Raw genomic sequence first — 25,727 nt, forward strand, 5'->3', positions numbered from 1 at the left:
CTGGTAGCAGTGATATCGGACGATAAATTGATGGATCACTTTCGTCCCCTTCCTTGAATATTGGGATTACTTTTGCAATTTTCAGGCAATCAGGAAACAAACCAAAAATTAGACAGGAGTTGAAGACTTCGCAGAGAAAAGGTGAAATTGATGGCGCAAGCAACCGTAAGCAATAGTTAATCAAATTGAAAGCCTCTACACTGCATTTTGTTTTTTCCTATCACTCAAAATTTTGCTTATATCCGTTATTGTTGTTTTTTTGGAGAAATAGACTGTTGACAATTTTCTTTGTGTATGACTCATTGCGTTTAGCACCAAATTTTTCTGTAAGTCTTTTCCCTATGTCTGCAAAGAAATTATTAAACGATTCCAGTTTTGACTCTACTTCTTTGATCTCTAGGTTTTTGGATTCACCCATTATTTCTCTTACAGCATCGAAAAAAATTTCGAGTGTTTTTGACCAGCTTTTTTTGTTCATTTTTTGTTTGATAGCATTGTCTCGCCTTTTTTCCTGACAAGTTTCTTAACTTTTTTGGATTGATTTTCATATTTTGCTTTGGCTGATGAAGATCTTTCTTTTAAATATAATTGCCTTAAGTGATGTTTTTTGTAGCAGCATTTTTTTACTTCGCTGTCGATCCAGTTTCTCTTGTTTCAAAACAGATAGTTTTTTTCCGGAATTATTTTTGTTCAGTTCATTGTTTAAAAAATCTTGCAATTTAATCAATGATTAATTGCAATTGATGGAATATAATTTTTTTCTTGAGCGGAAAGTTGCTGTAAGATAAAATTTTTGCTCTTATTTGATTCAAATTATCTGTGTTCTGTAATTCTGACCATACTCGTATCTTATTACATTTTTTGTTGGAAAATTGGTATTTTCAGAAAATTGTAATTTAATGGTATAGTGATCGCTTACAGCTGTTTCCAGTACTTTTTGATAGAATTTGAAATTTGTAAAGATTACATCAAATAACGTTTTCGAGTAAATGGTTTCTCTTGTTGCATCTTGTGATGACACAAAAGAGAGCCCAATAGCGCTAAGTGTTGATAATAGCTGGTTATATTTTTTCCTTTGTGAAAAAAAAAATTAATATTCAGGTTTATCCACAAAGTATATGTTTGGTATTTGGTTTGAGAACTATTTCATCTAAATAACTTCCTAAGGTTGAAAAAATTAGCTTCATAGGTGCTGTTTGGCGGTATATAAACACGGGTTATAAACTATTTCAGTCCCCTCTATAATTTATCAGAACTGATATAGCCTGAATTGAGACTTTTTCCAGTTTTTGCGAGCAATTTTGCATTAGCCGCGCAATTGACAAATATCCCAACTTTTTTCTTTCCGAACTAAATAAGCTACTGTATATTGCTAGATTAAAAATTTGTTTGTTATCTGTTGGTTTTAGCCCCGTTTCAGTCAAGCAAATCGCAATTGCCTGTTTCTCACTTTCTTGAAATATTTTGAATTTGTCAAAATTTTTCGACACTGATCTTATATTTTGCAGAAATATTGAGTTTTTTTCATTGTTTTAGTGGAGATTTGAGATGTCTTTTTAAGAAATAAAAGAGCAGCGCGTTTTGGCAGCAGATTTAAGCCAATCAAAACCATCCCCCTCTTCATTGTTTTATTTCAGATCTTCAAATTTTTTTAACAAATTGTTTTTAATTACAAGCAGTTTAAAAAAGAGAGGAAAAAAGTAATAATAAAAAGTTTCTTGTTTCTTTTCTTTTCTTTTTTTGCTTCCTCTGCGGAAATCACAGAGTTTTTTATTATAGTGTAACCATCTCTCGCCTTCAACAAAACTGCGTACATCACAGTTTGCTAATGACAACTTGCGGATATCACAAGCAAGACAGACACGCTTATAGAAGAGAAAACACACTGAGTTAACCTTAGCCTATCTTAATTGATCTCTTGCGCTGTTAATAAAATTAACCACACGTTAAGTTCTGTGTTAATAACAGTTCAGTTATTGCAATACATTATCAAAAATTATTGAGTTTCACCAAGACTTCTGATATTATGAAATTTCTGTCATTGTCAGTATTGTCTTGTGTTCTTCTTTTTGTGAACCGGCGAATAATGATCATCATGGTCATTGTTTTTTTTGACCTCGCGTAGTACGTATTTTTCTTCACAGCCAAAAGATTATCCAAGTCTTCAACATCATTGATTTTTTTGTATGTTAGTTTTTGGTTTCCTCGATCAACCCAAACAGAGACAGTGCAGTTTTTGTGTACTGACAATCATATTTCTTTTTTACTGCTTCAGCTTTTATCTGTGCCTCGATTTCGGGTAGTGGCTCGTTCAGGTATATGTTCTTTTTATTAATAATGTTTTTTGGCTTTCCTCAGCGCTCTTTTCCTCTTGAAGACTTCCAAATTATCATTGAATTAAATGAACTTGCATATCACCGTAGACATTTGGTATTCTGTCTCAGTGTTGGGTATTGTATGACACGCTTTAATGCTATCAACCGTTAATTTCACTCCGAGAAAATCGTCAAAAAATTTTAATGTGTCGTTTCTCACATTTTTACCAGTGCGCGCGTTAAAAGGAGGATTCACAATGAGTACACTATCTTTCCGAAAATACCTCTCCTGGCCCCGCAATCGCTCAGTGATGTTTTTTGATTTGCCCAAAGAATTTGTAGTTCCTGATCTTGCTCAATATTTTTTTGTTTAAGATCTTTAACCTCCCTACAAAGTGCTTCAATTTTTTGTTGTGCGTAATTGTTACTCACGACCTCAGATGTCAATGCAACTGATGGTTGTTCATTGCTCTCCATGGTGAGAAGACGACAAACAAAAAGGAAAAAGGAGTAATGAATAGTTTAGAAAAAAAAACGTTTAAATATGATATCAATAAAGATTTCAGTAAGAGGCAATGTTTTAAGAGATGTTTTTGAAAGGCTTTCGCTGCTTTAAAAGCATAAGGGTTTTTAGATCATTCTTTTTCTCAAGGACGTCACGCTTTCTCAAAGCACGTCTTATCTTATAGGATGTGCTATCAGATCTTACACGATAAAAATTCCGATAAGAGGACTGTTTATCTTAAAAGATGTCTTATCCGATCTTACACGATAAAAATTCTTCTTATGATAAGAGGAATTTTTATCGTGTAACATCTGATTAGAACTTACAGGATAAATATTCGTAGTCAGCATCTTATCAGATCTTACACGATTAAAAATTCCACAATCACTGGGGTATATATATATATATAATATATATATATATATATATATATATGTATATATACATATATAGTATTTGTTGCATTATGGCATTTGTGTATGTTTTCTTGTTTAATTATGACTCTTTTAGGATTCTGTCCATTACATTCTCTCTGGATCAAATCGGCTTAGCGTTCGACAGGTGTCTTGAGCTTGCGTCACGATACGACTCAGTAGGTTCTTAACATTATGTGTTTTTTGTTTGTTTTTGGAAAAATTAGAAAACGATAAAATTAAGGTTAGTGGTACTATATAACAAACATTGTACCGGTTGATATGAACAGTGAAAGCGTTGGAAAAATCGAATACGAACTTATTATAGTTCTTGGGGGCAATATTAAACAAAGCTATCTAATTACTACTACACTTGAAAAATTGATCAAACTCAAGTAATTATTCCACGAAATCGATTACGTTAATAGCTCAACTATGGTTTCTAGCATGTTATTTTTTATTATTACATAATCAGAATCTTACAGTTGCAAAGATTGGGAACATGGAAATTCTATCTGTTATCATGAAATTGATTGAACTGAATAGAGATATCCTTTTTATCATTAGGAGGAATTGTCCAATCAAAAACATCGTCAACCGCAATTTCTCTTTCAAAAGGCAAGACATTCTTTTCTAGCGAGTTTTTTTAAAAATGTGCATTATTTGTAAATCTTTGACTCCGGCGCTGCGGATATTTATCTATAATCGAAGCAATCCTTCATTGTTTTCCTGAGTCGGTTAGTCAGTTAGAGTTTTGCTAAGTTCGCGCGCAGAAATAAGTAGCGCCCTCTTTACACATCATAAATCTGTGAAAAGAACCCAAATAGCGTAGCGTCCTTCACTGGTGAGATCGCCTTAACTGGAGCGATCTGCGATTCTACAAAATCCGACCAAAAAAGAGCTCACCGGAAATACAAACAGAAATTTTTTTCTGTTAGCGCCAGAGTAGATTTAGCCGCGAGAGGCACAGCTCTCCTAATTGTTTCATAGTAATTAGAAAAAAAGTTCATTGAAATCCTACGAAATCAACCTCAAAAAGTAAATTGGGAACGATCCTTTCCTTTAACGCATTCATCCAAGAACAGTTGTCCGGCCCTTCACGCCATGAGAATCAACAATCAATTGCAGACATGAAATCATTCTATACAATGAATATATAACTGAAGATATTCACATATTAGTGAGTGCAGCCTTTGGTGAGTACAGTCACAATTAAAAGCAGATTAGTTTGATCAGGAACATAAACTATCCCCTCAATCGACGGCGAAAGTTCATAAATGCTAGAACAGAACTTACATCATATTTATTAGAAATTGTACAAATTGCCCTTACAAAATGAACGATATTTACGCGACCCTATAACTTGCCGCCACGCTTTTCACTTATATGCCCACCCTCAGACAATTTATATCAATTCCTACAAAGATTCCGAAGAGAAAATCACACAGCTCAACCAGACCACAAGTTCAAACAATCCTAATTTGAAATTTTAAGGCCCTTAATACCGTCATGCATAAAATTGTTTGACAGGAAATCAAAGGTTTAAATCACCTAATTAAAAGTTTTATAAGCACTGTTACAGACACCGACTTGCTAGATGCACTAGACGTTCAAAAGCTTGTTTTCTGGTTTATGCACCGTTTTTGCCGCATCTGTTACGAAATATTTGATCCGCAACGAAAAACGGTACACAAATATCCACAAGAACTATCAAAACTCCCAGAAATCTTAATTCAATTTTATAGCCCAAAATGGTTTTTTATAATAGAATTTCGATCAGAATTAAAACATAGACGCCGTATAAACAAAAACGAAATCCCAGTCAAAAGTTCACAAAATTGTCCACATACAGTGAATACCACTCAGTCATCACAAAATACATATATAGAAATGCATCCAAAACAACAAAAAAGAACTCAAACGTTAATACACAATCAATGGATATGGAGGCACATGACTCAGAACTACTGATTTTAAATCTACTCTTTTTAGACGATAGAACAAAATTTTCAACTGATACAATAAACTATATCTTACTGTGAACAAACGAATTATTATAAAAACCAATAGCACAACAGAAATCTTCCTATTAGAAATCAAAACTTAAATACTACAGAACCTACCCTAACAAATGTAATCACAGCGCTACCTCTATTACAAAAGCAGATCGCGGTTCTTTTTATTGCTCAACCAATCATATTGAACATATCTCATCCAGAAAGTCTGTTCAGTCATCATCAGGAGAAAGTCTGTTCAGTCTGGCCAATGGTGGTCAAAGTCTGCTCGGTCTGGCCAATACCTATCTTTGGGTATGGTCGGCCTGGCCAATGCCTGTCGTGGATGGCGGACTTCATCCTGGGAAGGACTCGCAAGACAAAAACTATAATTTTAGCAATACTTCTATCAGTGTTGCAAGTTATGTTTACTAACCAAGGAAATCGATTTATAATCATACGAAAAGGTTCTGGTTATACCGCGTGCAATTAGAATTTACTCTTATACTATTGTGAATCGATTTGTTAGTATTTCCTTAATTCATAATTGTTCTGAATTATATTAACAGATAGCTGATTATGTTGTGTGGATATGGAGCTCCGATTACAATCAGACTGTTTGTGTGCAGCATCCGAAATCAGACTGTGACACGCAAATAGCACATGCGGATGGCCAAATATGGAAAAGATATCGCGCATCCATCAGAAGTGACATCGACGACCAATTGAAAAAGCTTTTTCAAAACAAAACTCTTATGGTGAGTGGGGAAATTAATGATAAAACTGTTAAAACGATCAATTGAAATTTTTCTATCACTGTTCTCTTAATTTCCTCTGAATTAGAGGAAAATTCAGAATGCATTTCTGATATGCCTCTGAATGAGAATGAAAATCAGAAATTTTTTTCAACCCTGCAGAGAGACAAATAAAATTTTCACCAAATTTTTAGCGTGTTAATTAGTTCTTGGAACAAAATGCCAACAACTTTCAACATAGGTCTTTGTGGTAGAGAAAATTCAGAGTCTGACTCAGATTCTGATTTGAAGCCTGATTCAGAGTCTGATTCAGACAAATTCAGGGCAAAATGTGGCTTGAATCAGACTCTGAATCAGCACTAATAACATTCCGAATTTCGTTCTGATTCAGTACAGAATTTAACTTGGCGTTAGGTAAGGGTGGTTAATAAGCAGGTAGAATGGCATCTAAGGTGAAGAGTTCTACAGGATAGCTGAGTGAGAGCAATCCACCTATTCAATACCGAGAAGAAAGCAAAAACTGAAATTACTTCTTTGATACAATTGTATAATTTTTTGGTACCTCTTTACAAAAACAATTAAAAATGTACTTGAAGATGCATGTAACTAGTAGCTGAATGATTTCGAATGATGTAGAGCTGAATGATGTAAAACGAAGCAGGGAAGTTTTCAACTCATAGGCGTCGTTTTTCGAGCATCTGCTAAAAAAATGGTGGCAAGTTTTTCACGACAGAAATTTTCCAAAGGGAATTGACTACCCGGAGGTTGGTGGCAGAGTAAATCAGCGCTGAATCATTATAGAGACATTCTATTTTATAGGATGGCCAAAACTCTGTTCGCGTCCCAATTTACACGGGCCAGTCTTGATTACTGTGTAAAGTTTACTGCATGAAAAATAATATGCTCAGTTTAACTCCCGCCAGCAAGGTTTTAATTATATGCGAACTTCCCCGTGGGTACTTGCAACATTTAATTTGCGTACCAAGCCCTAACCACTAAGCTAAATGGGCTTTGTGGTAATTGCTACAAACTAGCTTTTATATAAATAGTGTGTATACTACTATAGTAATTACCAGTTATAAGCTACAAATGTATGACATTACTCTGCTCAGACTTAATTTAGTTGTATGAGTAATTTTCAGACTAAACAGGATAAGTTTAGCCTGGGATAACTCCATGACTTCAATATAATCATAATGAAGAAGACTAGCAGAGTCTGGATTGTAAGAATTTTAAGTCGAATGATTAAATTGTAGGAAAATGCAAGTCGAATCATTAACTTTTAAGAACTCTTTGAACGAAAAACTTGCTAGGCGATGCATCGCTTTGTAAGAAACTTGGGTTGCAACATTAACTTCCTGAAAGTGAACAAAAACTAAACAGAATACACAAAAACATTTGCCGAGGTTTCAATAGAGTAAGTATTGAAAAACCAAATAAGGTTTCGATGTGTGTTTTTAAAAAAAAAAAAATTGAAAACGAAAAACGGAATTTTCTCCTTAATTTTGTTGATTTCTCCACTTCACTCTTTTTCCACATATTCATTGCATGTTGAGTTCCTTGTATCGTTCTTCCAACACTTTTCCAGACAAAAACCTAAACTCTCATTGTGATACGTACATATTTTGCCAGTGTGATCAAATTGTTTACCGCAGAACATTGTCCCCTCATTTCCACGGAACTTGGCTCCTGAAAAGTGTTATTTCGCAAATAAAAGTTCTTTCAGCAAATTCATTTTTCAGAATTGTTAATACTGATATTTGTCTAAATTTATAAAATAACGAACAAATTATCTTTGTTTAACAAATTATGATGCTCATAAAATATGGTGCCCATAGCACATTTTGAGGAGCACAAATGTTCAAAGTTGGAAACAAGCTTTGAAAGTTCTCAATTTTTCTTGTTTTCTTTGAGTAAATGAAGAAATGAAAAAAAAACAAACCTTTTCTCTGCACTTCCCGGGTGGAGGTTCGGCGGTGAAATTTCGTAAGAAATGCGGTGAAGAAAAATAATTTTCACCGCATATTTCTTACATCTTTTTGCGGTGAAAGCGCTGAATCGCGGTGAATTATTTATTTTCACCGCGTTCTCAGTATTCTTACAAAAAAGAATCCTCCCCACACGGATTTGAACCTCTGAACTCCTGCATGCCTGTAACTGCTTAGTCCACTGCGCCAACTGTCACTTATATCCTTTAAATTTCTTGTGAATTTAAATCAGACTGAGTAAAATTTGGAAATCATATGCAATTAATTTTTGTAAGAAATGCGGTGAAACGTGGTGAGTTATTTTTTTTCACCGCATTCACCTCTTTCACCGCATTTCTTACATTAATTTACCGCAAAAAATCGATGCGGTGAATTTTTGTGAGAAATGCGGTGAATTTTCCGGTGAATTTTTGTAAGAAATGCGGTGAAATGCGGTGAACTTTTTATTGTCACCGCATTCAACACAATCACCGCATTTCTTACAAAAATTCACCGCATTTCTTACAAAAATTTACCCAAAAACCTCAACCCGGGATTAATTCACTTGAAAAACTCAATCACCAGTAACGCAAAGCATTTTTCTGCGGAGAATAAACATCGGAATCTCAACCTAGCGTATTATCAGTTGCCAATGGCTAGGGGGATTTCCGATATCATCACTGGGAAAATGCGGCGTTTTACAGGATAAAAAAAACCAGAAAACTGGCATCTTGACCGGTCACCGATGTATGCGGGTATATTAAAAATCATTAAACGTTTGTCGTCAAATTTAGGGTAGCTATTTGTTATTATGAATAACATCATTTTCAGATTACCGCAGCTGCTACAAAACAGCGTCAGAAGTTTGTTTCTGACAGCTCCTATGCATCTCCGCGAAATTCAAGTTAACCATATTTCGAGAATTCGAGAACGACAAGAAATTCGAAGCTACGTACAGTTAATGGCTTTAAAACATAAGTACTATTTCTTCTCAGCGACGTTTGATTCAGATAAGATAGTAAAAATAAATACAATTACGAGATTTTCTTGTTCTCTCTTTCATTTAAGAGCTACAAACCCAAGTCTCACAACATGAGCATTTATGATTCATGCGCTGTAATTCGTCAAAACTATGTGAACAGCTCAACTCTTTTACAATTTGCGACATATGCTCAAATAATAAATATAATCTTGAAATTCTCGAATAATCTGTTTGTTATTGACAGATTTGTCATTTATCTGGAGGTGTTTGACTAGACACTTGACATCAGAAAGTCAACCCCGCAAGCCTTTTACAGCCATTGTCGCTTCTTCTCTCAAAGACAAAAAGTCAAACTTTCGATTCGGAAACATCTTTGCAAGAAACCTAAAGAAACGTATGAACAAATGCATCAACTGCAAACCTATTATTTCATTATTGCATCATATATTTGGAAGAAATTAGCTATCTTGTTTACTGTAAAATTTTAATCATTAATCATATAATGCAACAGCGCACAATTGATCGAATTTCTGCACAGCGAGTTTTTGCATACGGAACTGTTCTATCTTAGTGAGTTTAAAGACCTGCATTGAGGCTTCAAAAAAATTCTGGGCAGATCATTGGCTTAAATAAAATGCATAACCCCGGGTTTATGTTTGCGCGGGTTGGGAGGTTAGAATTTTTATCGAGTAAGATAACCCACAAAATTCTAATAAAGTGTCTGTCGACCACTTTTAAGTCTGTTTCAGTTCGAGAATCGTAAAGCCATAAAGAAATTTATTCTTGTTTTGTTGACTGTAGGCATAGTTTTTGGGAGACGAAACCGGCATATTTCCCATCACAATACCAGTTGAAACATCAATGCTACTGTAAAAATCCACCAAATACAGATGCACTAGTTTTCCTATATGAAAAACAGGAAAATTTATCACATTTGGTTATTTTCTTGTCTTTTCAAAATAAACAGTTTGTTCTGATTTCAAAATTACTTTCTTCAAATCACAAAGTTATGACGTCCAAAATTATACCAAACTTTTTGGACACCGGACAAATTGGAGTTGACAATGGGGAGCGAGCATTTATTCGCACTGCTTGCATGACACGTGAGACTTTGTTCAAAGAGAAGACTCGACTGATTCCACGTGGTGTACCTGGCGAACTAAACTGCAGCAACCAAGGTAGGTTGATCATCACAGTTATACTGGCGCCTCTTAAATTAAAATAATCCAGGCTGAAATATGTTGAGCAAAAAATGTTTATTGAAAACTGCAGAGTTAATGCTTACCGGTAAAATAGCTACCGCAACTTCTAGCACCCCGAACCTCACCTCCAATGTAGATCGTAGGTGGAGCAGTACAAGTTCAGAGAACCTGTCGTAGATGGATCAGAGTCTGATAAGGTCAATTTTATTCCTTGTAGCGTAGATCAAGAGTTAATCTCTGGGTCTGTCCTTGACATTGGAGCTTTCTGAGAAGGTCTAATTTGGTACTGTTTTTAACAGAGCCTCCCAGACTATGACCACTTTGTGAGATATCTTTAGAAAATGGTCGCAGAGTATAAGCTTGCTCGGGGATTACTCCTGAGAGAGTTGATCAATAGGTGAATTAATTATAAATCATTCCTTCACAAGAGAGAATAGTAATCAAAATATGATCTAATTTCACTAATTGCAAATGGGGAGAGAGAGCAACGCTAACAAAGTAAAGAAAACCACACGTTGTAAGCAAAACATTTTCCACTCGAAAGAATTTTTACAATATTTTTTCTGCAAAACCAGGACATCGATGTAGGTAACGAAAAAGAGTTGAATCAAAAACGATTTCTTTGTTTGCTTTTTATAAATTGAAGGAAACATTGCAGCCCTCAAAGTCAACAAGCATTTTTTTACAACTCAAAGAATGTTAGGGCGCTGTGTCTTTTTTTAAGATCTCATCACACATTTTCATGATTTTTAAAGTTAAATTGAAGTAGTGATTTTGGTCACGCCGAAACAGGAAATGGAGCGGAAAAGCAAAAGGTTTTGTGGTGTGAAATTTTAAAGCCCTAATTTTGAAGTAGAGTGAGAAAACGGTGTGTGAACAAATTGTGAACTTTCTCGCTTGTGGTTTTTTGTTCACATGCGGCAATTTCACTTTGATTTTAACTGTTTTTTTGGTTTTTTGGATTGGCTCTTTTTCTAAATGGTTAACCCAAACCATTCATAGTTTACAGAGAAATAACAGAGAAACAACACAAGAAAATTTCTTTTTAAATTTATATGTTTTGATAGCTGAAATTTCTTTAAACATATAGCATAAGAGAACATCATTATACAAGTTCAACTCTGTCAATGGCAATTAGAATTTCGTGTGAGTGTTTCATGTGAATAAGTGGTTAACCCAAACCATTCATAGTTTATTAACCCAATCCAACCCAAGCCTAGTTTTTTGTTTGTACCATATTTTCATTTGTCGCTAGCGGTTTTTTGTTCGCATGCGGCATATTGACATTGATTTTTGTTTTTTTTTTATTTTCTGATCTGAATTTTTTGGAAATGGTTTTTTCAGTTCACTCATAGTCCGTTTTGGGTCTAGTTTTTTTGTTTGGTCAATGAAAATGCCTTGAATTGTACGTCATGACTTGTCTTGCTATGTTTTAAACTTGCTGTTTCATATTTTCCACAAAAGTTCAGAATAGAAAATCATTGCAAAAAGAACAGAGAAACAACACAAGAAAATTTCTTTTTAAATTTATATGTATTGATAGCTGAAATTTTTTTAAACATATAGCATAAGAGAACATCATTATACTAGTTCAACTCTGTCAATGGCAATTAGAATTTCATGTGAGTGTTTCATGTGAATATATTGATAGGAACAGCAAATTATACTGATATTGTGAGCAAATAATTAAAAAACTTTTTGCCAACGAATCTAACTTTTGTTACTTTATTGAAACATTTGATTCATACATTTCTGTTTTCCTCCTTTTAGCTTTTTAATCTGTTCGTACTTCTCATGCTATCAAGTGTCATTGAAATGAACAGAGGACTTCAGCAGAATAGACTGATTGAGTATTCCAGTTACTTGAAAAACGGAGGACAAATCTCCTTTAATTTTCCTGCTCAATGGTCAAAACTTAATACACGAGTTTGAGCAATTTGGAAAAAATTTGAAAACAATATTTATTAACAGATTTGTCGCTGTTCTGAAACTTTGCTGAAGAAACAGTTTAATGCTGAAATCGAGTTCTTAACTGTTTCACATATTTTCTTCGAAAAAAGTCAACCAGAAAAAACAGGGACTTCAAAGTGGGACAGGGAAGTTTTTTTTATCCTAATAAGTTCACAACTAGATTTAATTAGGGTCCGACACCGGTTCATCAAATTTTTTGAATCTTTTTTGGTTGAAATAGGCAACGCTCTGACCAAAAAATGACTTGTCAGCACTTTTTATTGGCCAAACATTTATCTTGGGTACAATTTTCTTGATCAGTTAAGTAACGAACTATTGGAGCATGTTTTATAATAGATAAAATTATTTTGCTAGGAGAATACAACTTGAAATAACTGATGAAGACTGAGAAAAATTAACCAGATACTTTCGCATCAAGTTCAGGATTTGAAATTGTTAAGCACGGGGATGTACTGATATACTGATGAATTCTTTGTGCTAAATCATCCTTGTTTCACTTATTATTGACAAATCTTGCGTTCCAATTTTAACAGAAATCTTGCTCTTGAAGAATGATGAAAATGTACCAGGTCAGAATGGCAATGCCCTTTTTGAATTGTTCCAACAAAGATATGAGAAAATTGTTGAAAAACCCGCACCGTTCCAAACTGTTAAGTCAGGTGATGGAAATTTTAAAAACTCTACGACATGGCTACGGCGAGAATTGAACAGCTTGATTGACCAAAGACATTTTTGGACCAATACGTGGAAAAAATTATGACAGTGAGATGCACAAACAATTAAATCGTCTACAAACCTTAGTGTGTAGGAGATTAAAAGCGGCGCACAACAATTTTTGCATCATTTTTTTGCAAAAGCTACCAACAAGTAAAGAAAAACTGAATTGCAATACATGGACGATCAAATCAAGTGCAAAAATGTCAAGTTTGAATCAACCAGGTTAGATAGTGATGAAATTTCCAGGGATCCAACGGATATCATCAATTGTCTCAAAAGATCATTCGCTAATCTTTGATTTTGCAAAGGTTCAAGCATCGCTTGCAAGTAACCTGATAAACTTAGACAAGTACTTGACATCTCATTCAGAGCTGTCACTGAAAAAAAACTGATTTCAGTCATTGGCTCCCTGGATGATATCAAAACAACACACCCTGGAGAATTAACAGTTCCTCTTATAAAGTAATGCAATATGGCCATAGGCATACATCAACAGTTGGCTTTAAATGATTATCATAAGGACATGTTTTTCCAAATAAAAGGAACTAGGCTATGCAGCAGCAATTTTCGGAAGGGTGATAAACTGTGTAGAAAGAAACTATTTACCGATTTCTCTAATTCCAATTGATTGAAAAATTTATAAACTCACACTTCTGTTTCTGCTGATGGATTTGATAGGCACTGAATTATTAATAAAAAAGCAATTGGATTTTCAAAAAACACAGCAACGGATGCGTTTTCACAACTAGTTGAACCAGTTTCTTCTTGTTCAGAGCAATACAAGAGAAACCTTTCAATATTCCTAGAACTTGCAAAAAATTTTCATTCCTCCTGGCCTTGCATTTTCTTAAAAAAATGAATGTTGTGGTTTTCCCAGGAAGCAAAAGAAATGATGCCTTCATTTTTTGCTAAAAATGGAAAAATGTATCACCAATAGGTTTGTTTTCTGATTGTGAAAATGTAAATCACGTTGTGCTACAGGGAAATGATTTGGTAGGTCTCACTTTTCTTCTACATTTGAAAAAATTTTCATTAACATAGACTCAAAAGATAAAGTAGTTCAATTTGCAGATGACACAAGTCTTGTCGTCTCTGGAACGGAAAGTAGTATGGATCGAAAAGACAGGAAGTTATACGGGTATTAGAAGAATATGTAGTGCTGAACAAGCTAACCCTGAAAGCAATTAAAATCCAAACAGTTTTTTCTTCTTGAAGAATTCGATTGGGGATCGGCTTCTTTTAAAAACAAAATTCTCTTAGTTACCTTGGTGTTTAAATTGACAGGAACCGTAATTTTGATGAGCATCTGAACAAAAAATTAAAATGATTGCTCATGCCATATGATTAATTTTCCTATTAAGGCATCAAATTCCACTGAACACGCCCAGTCTTCCTTTAAAATAACTCGTGTTTTCACACTTGTCTTTTCAGCAACCTTTTTTTCAACATTTATTTGAAAGAAACCTAGAACGCAATAATCGACAGATTAAATGAGGTATAAAGGCGTTTTTTTTTTAGCAAAAATTATAACAGCGTGAGAGATCTACTAATACAGAGAAAGATCCTTCCAGCTTAATTCATAGCTTGGCTCATAATAGGCAAAGGTCTCTAATCAATTATAAGTCAAACATAGTTAAACGAGAGGCTCTTGCAAACTTGGGTATATAAGTCTGCATCAAAACACTCCTTCAAAACAATTCAGAATAGGATAAAAAGTCAACACCAACTTTGGAATGAATATGATTGTACGTAAATGCATATAAAATGGAATAGTTTACCTCAATGGCTTTAGCTAGCAGGAAATTAAAAACTATATAGGAAAACGTTGAACGATTTTTTGATTTCACAGTATGAAAAAATTCCTTTGAATAGTAACGTGTGAACTTTTAAAACTTAATTTTGTATCTAGGGAAAAAAACTGTTCGAAGAATTTTATGTGATGTTTTAACAAAAAATTGATGTACTTGAATGATTCGAATTGTTATATTGGTTTGTTGCATGTACATTTAACCGGATGGTTATATAATTTTATTTTACTCGTTTCAAATATTCGTTGCCAAGTGATGAATTAGCACATGATTGAAATACTTTTCTTGTTATCAACAATCAACAAAAATTGGATAATTGTTTTAGGACAAGCATTCGGCTCTACCAAACAACCTGCTCCCAAAAACCAGTGAGAGTCGGAGAGCAGTCAAAGGGAGTACAACGAAAAGACGATGAAGAAAGGTATCCATGCAAGCCACCCCAGGTTAAGGTGCCATCCGGAAGTGACCCCTGATCAGACCGTGCCAGACGAAAGTTATCTCTGATCAGACCCTCCCAGACCAATGTATCCTCTGATAAGACTAAAGTGCGCTCGAAACACCGTGTGCACTCTAAGTGCGCTCGAAACTGTCTCTGATCAGACCTTCCCAGACGGAAAGGACCTTTGATCAGACTATAATCAGACCATTGTCCAGACGATTGTGCGACCATGGCTCAGTCCAATCCCAGACCATTGTCCAGACGATTGTGCGCTCAAAATCACTTCTGATCAGACTATTGTGCGCTCAAAAGTTACTCCTGATCAGACTATTGTGCGCTCGAATTCACCTCACCGCACGAATTTTGTTATAATATATTCATTTCATTCAAAATGATGTTTGCATTATTATATTCATCTAAAGAAAAGACCATTCTAAAAGTTTTATTGCTAAGGAAAAGATAACCCAACTGCTGAGTAAAAAAGTTATTTAGTATGCATTAGTGCATATTTCTAACTCAATGGATAAATTTAGACAGCTTTCCATATAAAACATCGTATTCTACAGTTAAACAAAATTTCCTTGTAAAGGGACTGACATGTTCAATCAGTTGGACCCCTTTGGTTCTGATCAAAGACATCAAACTCTAGATCCGTCTGTGATCAGAATGCTGCTTTTTGTTGCCTCTTGACAGAGCCGACATCTCTCTGTAAAAAAAAAACAAAAAATCAATAAAAAATTTCGCTCGAAATTGTCTCTGATCAGACTAATGTGCGCTTGAATCGGCCTCTGATCAGACCAATCCCATCCTGAAGTGACTTCTGATCATACCATCCCCAGACCAAAGTGATCTCTGATCATACCATCCCCAGACCGAAGTGACCTCTGATCATACCATCCCCAGACCGAAGTGACCTCTGATCATACCATCCCCAGACCGAAGTGACCTCTGATCATACTATTGTGCGCTGGAACCAAATCCCAGACCCTGTAATTTTGGTCTGGGAACGCACCGTGTGCGTTGGACTCGGTCTGATCAGAGGTCAGTTCCGGATGGCATTTCAACCTGGGACCGGACCTCGAAACTATTTTGAGAGAAATCAAACGCGGAGTCATAAGTGCAGATACACGAATCATAACCGAGATTGTTCAACAAGGCAATTTATTTTGCGCAAAAATGCCCAATCTTCGAGTGCTGCAACAATCTGCAGAAGATATGGAGGGCAACAAGACTTTCGAAATGCTCAAAAGTTGACAGTCAGATTGCAGCCAAGTAGAGGATTGAAGCGTGATCAGACAGTTGAATCAGAGCAGAAAACACAAAGAGAGATTCAGAAGAGAATTGAGGCAGATGTTGTGCTGAAAGTGTTCTTGAATGGATGTGATTACGCAACTGATCAATTTGTGAGTGTATGTTTGTCTGTTGTGAACATAAATGAAGAGGAACAGAAACAAGATGTCAGGCAGAATATTCCAGAAGCAGGGTGGCTGTTTGTGTCTGTGTATTTGAACCATCCAGACACAGATGAAAATGCATACAGAAGAGACTTCAGAATGAAATTCTCTCCTGCAGTTGAAAAATGAGAGAAAGGATTGATGAAGTTCATTGACAAGCGGGACTTCGAGAAATCTATAGCAAAGGATGGTTCCACTGTTATTGGGGTTTTGTTTCTTTTCAGATCATTCAACTCTTACAATAGCAATGACCATTCTTGAGACAGTGCTGATTGTGGAATCGACCAGAGTAGGAAAGAGTGAGCAGACATGAAGACAAAGAACCAATCAATGTCTGTTTTTTGTTTAAAAGCACCAAATTATATCTCGCAAAAGAACTGTTTGGCATTTTTTGTGTTGTGCGTTTGATTCTATTCGCTTCTTTCACTGATGCAAAATGCAGTATAAATTCTCACAAGAAATATTTAGTCATATAATTCTCTATGCGGAATGATTTTGCTCTGTTAAAAACTGCGGGTTTGCACCAGATCTGCAAAATTTTGATATTAATAATTAAATTTTAGAGATCAAAGAAATGTAGCAAATAATTCATAATTGAGAAGAGATGTACTCTCTTTAGCGTTCGGTGCAAAAAACGAAGGTCAGCTTGTCGCGGGGTGGTTTTGGATCATGATACCGCGTGTGAGTGAAAAAAGAGTGAATTCCGCTTAGCAAAGTTTTGTCAAACAATAAATTCTATTTCCTTATGGTAATTTAGATATAGAACAATGCAAATGTTCGAGACTTTCATCGTTTTCAGTATATTGATGGGAACAAAAAATCTTACTGATGTTCTGAGAAAATAATTGAAGAACTATTTTCTAACGAATCTAACGATTGTTACTTCATTGAAACAGTTGATTCATACATTTTTCTTTTCCGCCTATTAATTTTTTAATCTGTTCGTACCTCTCATGCTATCAAGTGTCATTGAATGTAACAGAGGACTGCAGCAGGATAGACTGATTGAGTATTCCAGTCACATGAAAAACAGAGGATCAGACAAATCCCATTTATTTTTCCTGCTTAATTGTCAAAGCTTAATACACAAGTTTGAGAAGTTTTGAATTTTTTTGAATACAAAACTTTTTAACAGATTTATCGCTGTTCTGAAACTTTATGCTGAAGAAACAGTTTAATACTGAAATCGAGTCCTTAACTGTTTCACATATTTTCTTCGATAAAAGTCAACCAGAAAAAGCAGGGACTTCAAAGTGCGACAGAGAAGTGTTTTTTGTCCCATAATGTTAGCCGCTAAATATAGTTATGGTTTGACACCGGTTCATCAACTTTTTTGAATCTGTTTGGGTTGAAATAGGCAACGCTCTGAATTAAAACTGAATTGTCAGCAGTTTTATTGGCCAAACATTTATTTTGGGTACTATTTTCTTGAACAGCTAAGTAATGAACTATTGGGGCATGTTTTATAACAGCTAAAATTATTCTGCTAGAAGGATACAACTTGAAATAACTGATGAAGTCTGAAAAAGGTTAACGAGACACTTTTGCATCAAATTCAGGATTAGAAATTGTTAAGCAGGGGGATGCACTGATGTACTGATAAACTCTCTGCGCTAAATCATCATAGTTATTATTGACTTATCTTGCGTTCTAATTCTAACAGAAATCTTGCTCTTGAAGAATGATGAAAATGTACCAGATCAAAATGCCAATGACTTTCTTGATTTGTTCCAGCAAACATTTGAGAAAATTGTTGAAAAACCCCAACCGTTTCACACTGTTAAATCAGGTGATGTGAAATTTAAAAACTCGACGACATGGCTAAAGTAAGAATTGAACAACTTGATTGACCGAAGAGGTTTTTTGACCAATATGGGGAAAAAATTATAACGGTGAGATGCACAAACAAATAAATCGTTTACGAAACTTAGTGTGTAGGAGATTAAAAGAGGCGCACAACAATTTTTGCATCATTTTTTTGCAAAAGCTACCAACAATTAAAGAAAAACGGAATTTCAATAAACGAACGATCAAATCGAGTGCAAAAGTGTAAAAGTTTGAATCAAACAGGTTAGATAGTGGTGAAATTTCAAGGGATCCAACGGATATCATCAATGGTCTCAATAGATCATTCGCTAATCTTTGATTTTGCAAAGGTTCAAGCAACCCGTCGCAAATAATCCGATGAACTTAGACAAGTACTTTAATTCTCATTCAGAACTGTCGCTGGAAAAAAACCTGATTTCTGTCCCCGCTCCGTGGATGATAACAAAGCAGCACACCCTGGAGAATTAACAGTTCCTCTCATAAAGTAATGCAATATGGCCATAGGCATACATCAACAGTTGGCTTTAAACAAATATCATAAGGGAAATGTTGTTGCAAATAAAAAGGAACTAGGCCACGTAGCGACAATTTTCAGAAAGGTGATAAACTGGGTAGAAAAAACTATTTACTAATTTCTCTAAATTCGATTGATGGAAAAATTTAAAAGCTCACACTTCTGACTCAGCTGACGGATTTGATAGGCACTGAATTATTAATAAAAAGCAACTGGAATTTCAATAAAACAGCAACAGATGCGGTTACACAACTAGTTAAAACATTTTCGTCTTGTTTAGAGCAATACAAGGAAAACAATTTCAATAATCCTAGAACTTACAAAGGGTTTTCATTCCTGCTGGCCTTGCATTTTCTGTAAAATTATGAATGTTGCTGTTTTCAGAGGAAGCAAAGGAAATAATGTCTTCATTTGTTGCTAACGATGGAAAAATGTATCACCTAAAGGTTTGTTCTCTGATTGTGAAATTGTAAACCACGGTGTGCTACAGGGAAATGATTCAGAAGGTCTCACTTTTCTTTTGGAACGGCTCTGGAACGGAAAGTAGTTTGCCTCGAAAAATCAGGAAGTTATACAGGAATTAGAAGAATATGTAGAGTTGAAGAAGCTAACCCTGAATGCATTTAAAATCTAAACAGTTTTTTTTCTTGAAAAATTCGATTGGGGATCGTTTTCTTTTAAAAACAAAATTCTCTTAGTTACCTTGGTATTCAAATGGACAGGAACCGTAATTTTGATGAGCATCTGAACAAGAATTTAAAAATGATTGTTCATGCCATACGATTAATTTTCCTATTAAGGCATCAAATTCTACTGAACACGTCCATTCTTCCTTTAAAATAACTCGTGTTTTCACACTTGTCTTTTTCAGCAACCTTTTTTTCGACATTTATTTGAAAGAAACCTAGAACGCAATAATCGACAGATTAAATGGGGGATGAAGGTGTGTTTTCTCCGCAAAAATTATGACAGAGTGAGAGATCTACTAATACAGATAAAGATCCTTCCAGCTTAACTCATAGCTTGGCTCATAAAAGGCAAAGGTCGCTAATTAATTTTTATGTCAAACATAATTAAACGATAGGCTCTTGCAAACTTGGGTATATAAGTCTGCATCAAAACACTCCTTCAAAACAATTCAGAAATGGATAAAAGTCAACACCAACTTTGGAATGAATATGATTGTACGTAAATGCGTATAAAATGGAATAGTTTACCTCACTGGCTTTAGCTAGCAGGAAATTAAAAACTATATAGGAAAACGTTGAACGATTTTTTGATTTCACAGTATGAAAAAATTCCTTTGAATAGTAACGTGTGAACTTTTAAAACTTAATTTTGTATCAAGGGAAAAAAACTATCCGAAGAATTTTATGTGATGTTTTAACAAAAAATTGATGTACTTGAATGATTCGAATTGTTATATTGGTTTGTTGCATGTACATTTAACCGGATGGTTATATAATTTTATTTTACTCGTTTCGAATATTCGTTGCCAAGTGATGAATTAGCACATGATTGAAATACTTTTCTTGTTATCAACAATCAACAAAAATTGGATAATTCTTTTAGGACAAGCATTCGGCTCTACCAAACAACCTGCTCCCAAAAACCAGTGAGAGTCGGAGAGCAGTCAAAGGGAGTACAACGAAAAGACGATGAAGAAAGGTATCCATGCAAGCGACCTGACCTCGAAACTAATTTGAGAGAAATCAAACGCGGAGTCATAAGTGCAGATACACGAATCATAACCAAGATTGTTCAACAAGGCAATTTATTTTGCGCAAAAATAACCAATCTTCGAGTGCTGCAACAATCTGCAGAAGATATGAAGGGCAACAAGACTTTCGAAATGCTCAAAAGTTGACAGTCAGATTGCAGCCAAGTAGAGGATTGAAGCGTGATCAGACAGTTGAGTCAGAGAAGAAAACACAAGGAGAGATTGAGAAGAGAATTGAAGCGGATGTTGTGTTGAAAGTGTTCTTGAATGGATGTGATTACGCAACTGATCAATTTGTGAGTGTCTCTTTGTCCGTTGTTAAAAGAAATGAAGAGGAGCAAAAACAAGATGTCAGACAGAAAATTCCAGAAGCTGAAGGGTGGCTGATTGTATCTGTGTATTTGAAGCATCCCAACACAGATGACAATACTTACAGAAGAGACTTCAAAATGAAGTTTTCTTCTGCACTTGAAAAAGGAGAGAAAGGATTGATGAAGTTCATTGACAAGAATGAAGTCTTGAATTATATAGCAAAGGATGGTTCCGCTGTTATTGGGGTTTTGATTCTCTTCAGATCAATCAACCCTAACAATAGTATTGACCATTCTTCAGACAGCCGTTGATTATGGAATAACCCAAAGTCGGAAATATTGAGCAGACATAAAGACAAAGACCCAGGTTGAGGTCCAGACACAAAATTGCTACTGATCAGACTTTCCAGACCAAAATTATCTCTGATCAGACTTTCCAGACCGAAATTATCTCTGATCAGACTTTCCAGACCGAAATTATCTCTGATCAGACTTTCCAGACTCAAAGTGTTCTGATCAGACTTTCCAGAGCGAAGGAGTTCTGATCAGACCATCTCAAGACCATGGTCCAGACCCAAAATCAGACCATTGTCCAGACCTTAATCAGACTATGATCAGACCCAATTGCAGAGCCAAGTAGCCTCTGATCAGACTCAGTCGAAACCATCTCCCAAGCTGACCACTCTGATCAAAAACACTCAAAATCGCCATCGTCAGCCCTCCCGTCATCTACCCACAACACTTACATTGTCCAATCTCCTCCCCCTATCGAGTTGAACTCCCCTCTCATCAGCCCTCTTCTCAACCCTAACCCCATCGCTTGAACCCCACCCACAAACCCCCCCCCCACACACACACACACACACGCACACACACACACGTTGGTTGAGATTTTAATGCTAAATTAGCTATAAACTATAAGATTTGCGATGAATTTGAATAAAAACATTAGACTTGCGCTCAATGCGATGAAAAGTATTAACAAGTGAAATTTTTCCACGCGCTTATGCGGGAAAAAATTACCGAAAAGTTGAATTATACAAAAAACTACCGTTGAATTCACCGCTATTCTTGCAACGTTTTACCAAAGGAATAGTTGTATAGAAAAAATGCAAGAATAGCGCTGATTAATCAGCAACCTTAAAAATATTAAAAAAGAAACAACACTATAATGTATGTTGGACATGCTATCGATCAACGATAACCTTACGGATAGCTCTCAGCTTATGAAACGAAGATAAGCATTTCAATCAAAGATTTTTTAAAAAATTTTTTAGACAAAATTTTACAAGAGAGTGAAGAAAGAGTCGAACTTCATGAAAAACGTTTGTTAATAACTTATTGAAGACGACAAGTTAGAAAGTCTATTATAGACCATTTTGTTGCCAAGATAATGCACCTTTTAAAATGGTGTAGAAATAAATGCCAATTGTTGGATTTTATACTAATTTTTCAGAGAATTTTCCAAGAGAGTGAAGAAAAAGTCGAACTTCATGAAGAACGTTTGTTCACAACTTTTTGAAGAAGACAAGTTGGAAAGTCTATGATAGCTCATTTTGTTGCCGTGATAAGGTACTTTTCAGGTTTGTGTAGAAATAAACGCCAATTGCTGGATTTTATACAAATTTTTCAGAGAGCTTTCCAAGAGCGTTAAGAAAAAGTCGAACTTCATGAAAAACGTATGTTCATAACGTTTTGAAGAAGACAAGTTGGAAAGTCCATGATAGCCCATTTTGTTGCCGTGATAATTTATCTTTTAGGTTTCTGTAGAAATAAATGCCAATTGCTGGATTTTATACAAATTTTTTTAGAGAATTTTCAAAAAGAGTGAAGAAAAAATCGAACTTCATGAAAAACGTTTGTTAAAAACTTTTTGAAGAAGACAAGTTGGAAAGTCTATGATAGCCCATTTTGTTGCCGTGATAATTTATCTTTTAGGTTTCTGTAGAAATAAATGCCAATTGCTGGATTTTATACAAATTTTTTTAGAGAATTTTCAAAAAGAGTGAAGAAAAAATCGAACTTCATGAAGAACGTTTGTCAATAACTTTTTGAAGAAGACGAGTTAGAAAACCTATGATAACCCCTTTTGTTGCCGTGATAACGTACATTTAGGTTTGTGTAGAAATAAATGCCAAATGCCGGATTTTATACAAATTTTTGGAGAATTTTCCAAGAGAGAGTCTAGAAAAAGTCGAACTTCATGAAAAATGTTTGTTAATAAATTTTTGAAGAAGACGAGTTAGAAAGTCTATCATAGCCAATTTTGTTGCCGAGATAATGTACCTTTTAGGTTTGTGTAGAAATAAATACCAATTTTGGATTTTATACAAATTGTTTAGAGAATTTTCCAAGAGAGTGAAGAAAAAATTGAACTTCATGAAAAACGTTTGTTAATAACTTTTTGAAGACGACAAGTTAGAAAGTCTATTATAGAACTTTTTGTTGCCGTGATAATGCATCTTTTACGTTTGTGTAGAAATAAATGCCAATTGTTGGATTTTATACAAATTTTTCAGAGGATTTTTCAAGAGAGTGAAGAAAAAGTCGAACTTCATGAAAAATGTTTGTTAATAACTTTTTGAAGAAGACAAGTTATAAAGTCTACAATAGCCCATTTTGTTGCCTTGATAATGTACCTTTTAAGTTTGTGTAGAAATAAATGCCAGTAGTTGGATTTTATACAAATTTTTTAGAGATTTTTACAAAAGAGTGAAGAAAAAGTCGAACTTCATTAAAAACGTTTGTTAATAACTTTTTGAACACGACAAGTTAGAAAGTCTATTATAAACCATTTTGTTGCCGTGATAATCCACCTTTTAAGTTTGTGTAGAAATAAATGCCAATTGTTGGACTTTATACAAATTTTTTAATGACTTTCCAAGAGAGTGAAGAAAAAGTCGAACTTCATGAAAAATGTTTGTTAATAACTTTTTGAAGAAGACGAGTTAGAAAGTTTATAGCAGCTTCTTTTGTTGCTGTGATACTGTAGTTTGTTGAATTGGTGAATAGAAAATGCCAATATGCTGATTTGTTTACAAAATTTTCAAAGAACTCTCGAATTGGGTGAAGAAAACAACAAACTTCATGAAAAGTGTCTGCTAATAACTTTTTGAAGAAGACAAGTTAGGAAGTCTGTTTTAGCCCATTTGGTTGCCGTAAGAATCGTGTTTTTGAATTGTTGTAAAAAACCAATTTGCTTATTTGTATACGAAATTGTCAAAGAACTGTCGATTTGGGTGAAGAAAATAACGAACTTCATGAAAATTGCCTGCTAATAACTTTTTGAAAAAGAGTTAGAAAGTCTATGATAGCTTATTTTGTTGCCGTGATATTGTACTTTGTGAAACTATTTAGAACTCTTTTTGAAATTCTTTATTTCTATCCGAAATTTTAAGAAGACTGTCCATTTTTGGACAAAAATTAGTCATTTTTGTCGAATTTGGACTAAATTCTCTCAAATTTTAGGGGCAAACATACATGTTTTTGGTAGCAAAATGAACTAGAATTTACGCTTCCAACAACCATATAATTATCTTTTTAAGAGGTTGCCAAACAAGAGAATGCGAGAGCAATGTAGAGACCGATAGCAGGGTCGATTTTCGCAAAATTTTCGAATTTTCAAAGTTGATCAGTTTAATAACTTTTTTGTTACATATCGTATTTGAAAGTATATTATATCATTTTCTTGCCCATTTATTCTTCTGTACGAATATAGAAGGGTTGAAAAGTTTCGGTTTTATTTCATCGCCTAATTTTTCGATTTTCTAAATTTTGTTCAAAATAAGCCAATTCCCGCCAAAATCTCTAAATTCGAGTTTTGACTCCTTTAAGTTTTTAACTTTTTTAATGCCAGGTTGATGCCCCAGTTCATGCTGATTCCAAAAAATATTCATTTTTTTAAATTTGGTTCAGTAATTTTCGAGATATAAGCCTTTTTCGGACGCAAACCTCGGTCCCCACCTCCATAACTCCCACCCCCCCCCCACCCCCCCACCCCCCCACCCCCACCCAATCTGCAATTCTTTTTTAAAAAGTTTTGTCGTTCGAATAATCATGATATATCCCCAATCGAGAGAGCTTCTCGAATATATTACTTTATTTTATTTTACTTCATAATTATAGCGGCTAACCCAGATGACAAAGTGAAACTTTCGTTTACCGCCTCCGTCCGGTCACGTGACATGCTTATGCAGGTGCCCTCCCGTTAGATGACAGCAGAGAGAGGCTCACTCACTGCCTCCCTTTCCTGTGGGTAAGCATGTATAACTTTGAATGTGAAACCAAATAGAATGTTTCAAAAGGTCCCGCGAGAATGAAATAGAGAGTGCTATAGATCCGAATTCAGTATAGAAGTGATATCCATAAAGGAGTGAAGGAAAGGAGTGAAGGAAAGGAGTGAAGGAAAGGAGTGATGAAAAGAGTGATTAAAAGTGTGGGAAAAGGAAAGGTCTGTTGCCGGGTGATAGCCAGGGGGCTTTATGGCCATATATGAAAGAGTTATATCGTTGAAAAGCTCTAATCGAGCCGGTTTCGATAGGATATATGTCAGTACCCATTCTTTATTCTTTTAGATCAAATCACGAATCCTAAACTTGTGGGAGAGCCTTATGCCAATGATATCAGGGCACAGCCTAAGAAGAAGTTTAAAGAGAAGTTTTCCAGCTACCACGCACATGGGCGAATTATGAAGACTGGAACCAGCATTGCTCGCACGTCAGAAATCCTGTACACTAATTTTGTTAATGAGTTTCCTGTGGACACAGCTTTGGTTGGGTACTCCATAGTTTGATAATGTTTGTATGAACGGAGTGTCAACCTTTTCTCGCGGGG

At 35.0% G+C, this 25,727-nt stretch overlaps 1 protein-coding gene across 1 annotated transcript; it reads left to right on the forward strand.

Moving 5' to 3' along the window:
• Nucleotides 1-10,052: 10,052 nt before the first annotated feature.
• LOC142355120 (uncharacterized) lies at nt 10,053-17,040 on the forward strand (the record flags this gene model as incomplete). Its single annotated transcript, XM_075407384.1, has 3 exons — nt 10,053-10,109; nt 14,955-15,072; nt 16,163-17,040. Coding segments are annotated over 3 exons (664 nt in total), but the record flags the coding sequence as incomplete, so codon positions are not given.
• Between the last annotated feature and the right edge of the window lie 8,687 nt (nt 17,041-25,727).

This window comes from Convolutriloba macropyga, unplaced genomic scaffold (genome assembly GCF_964194025.1).
Source record: "Convolutriloba macropyga unplaced genomic scaffold, txConMacr16.3 SCAFFOLD_3486, whole genome shotgun sequence".
NCBI lineage: Eukaryota > Metazoa > Xenacoelomorpha > Acoela > Convolutidae > Convolutriloba > Convolutriloba macropyga.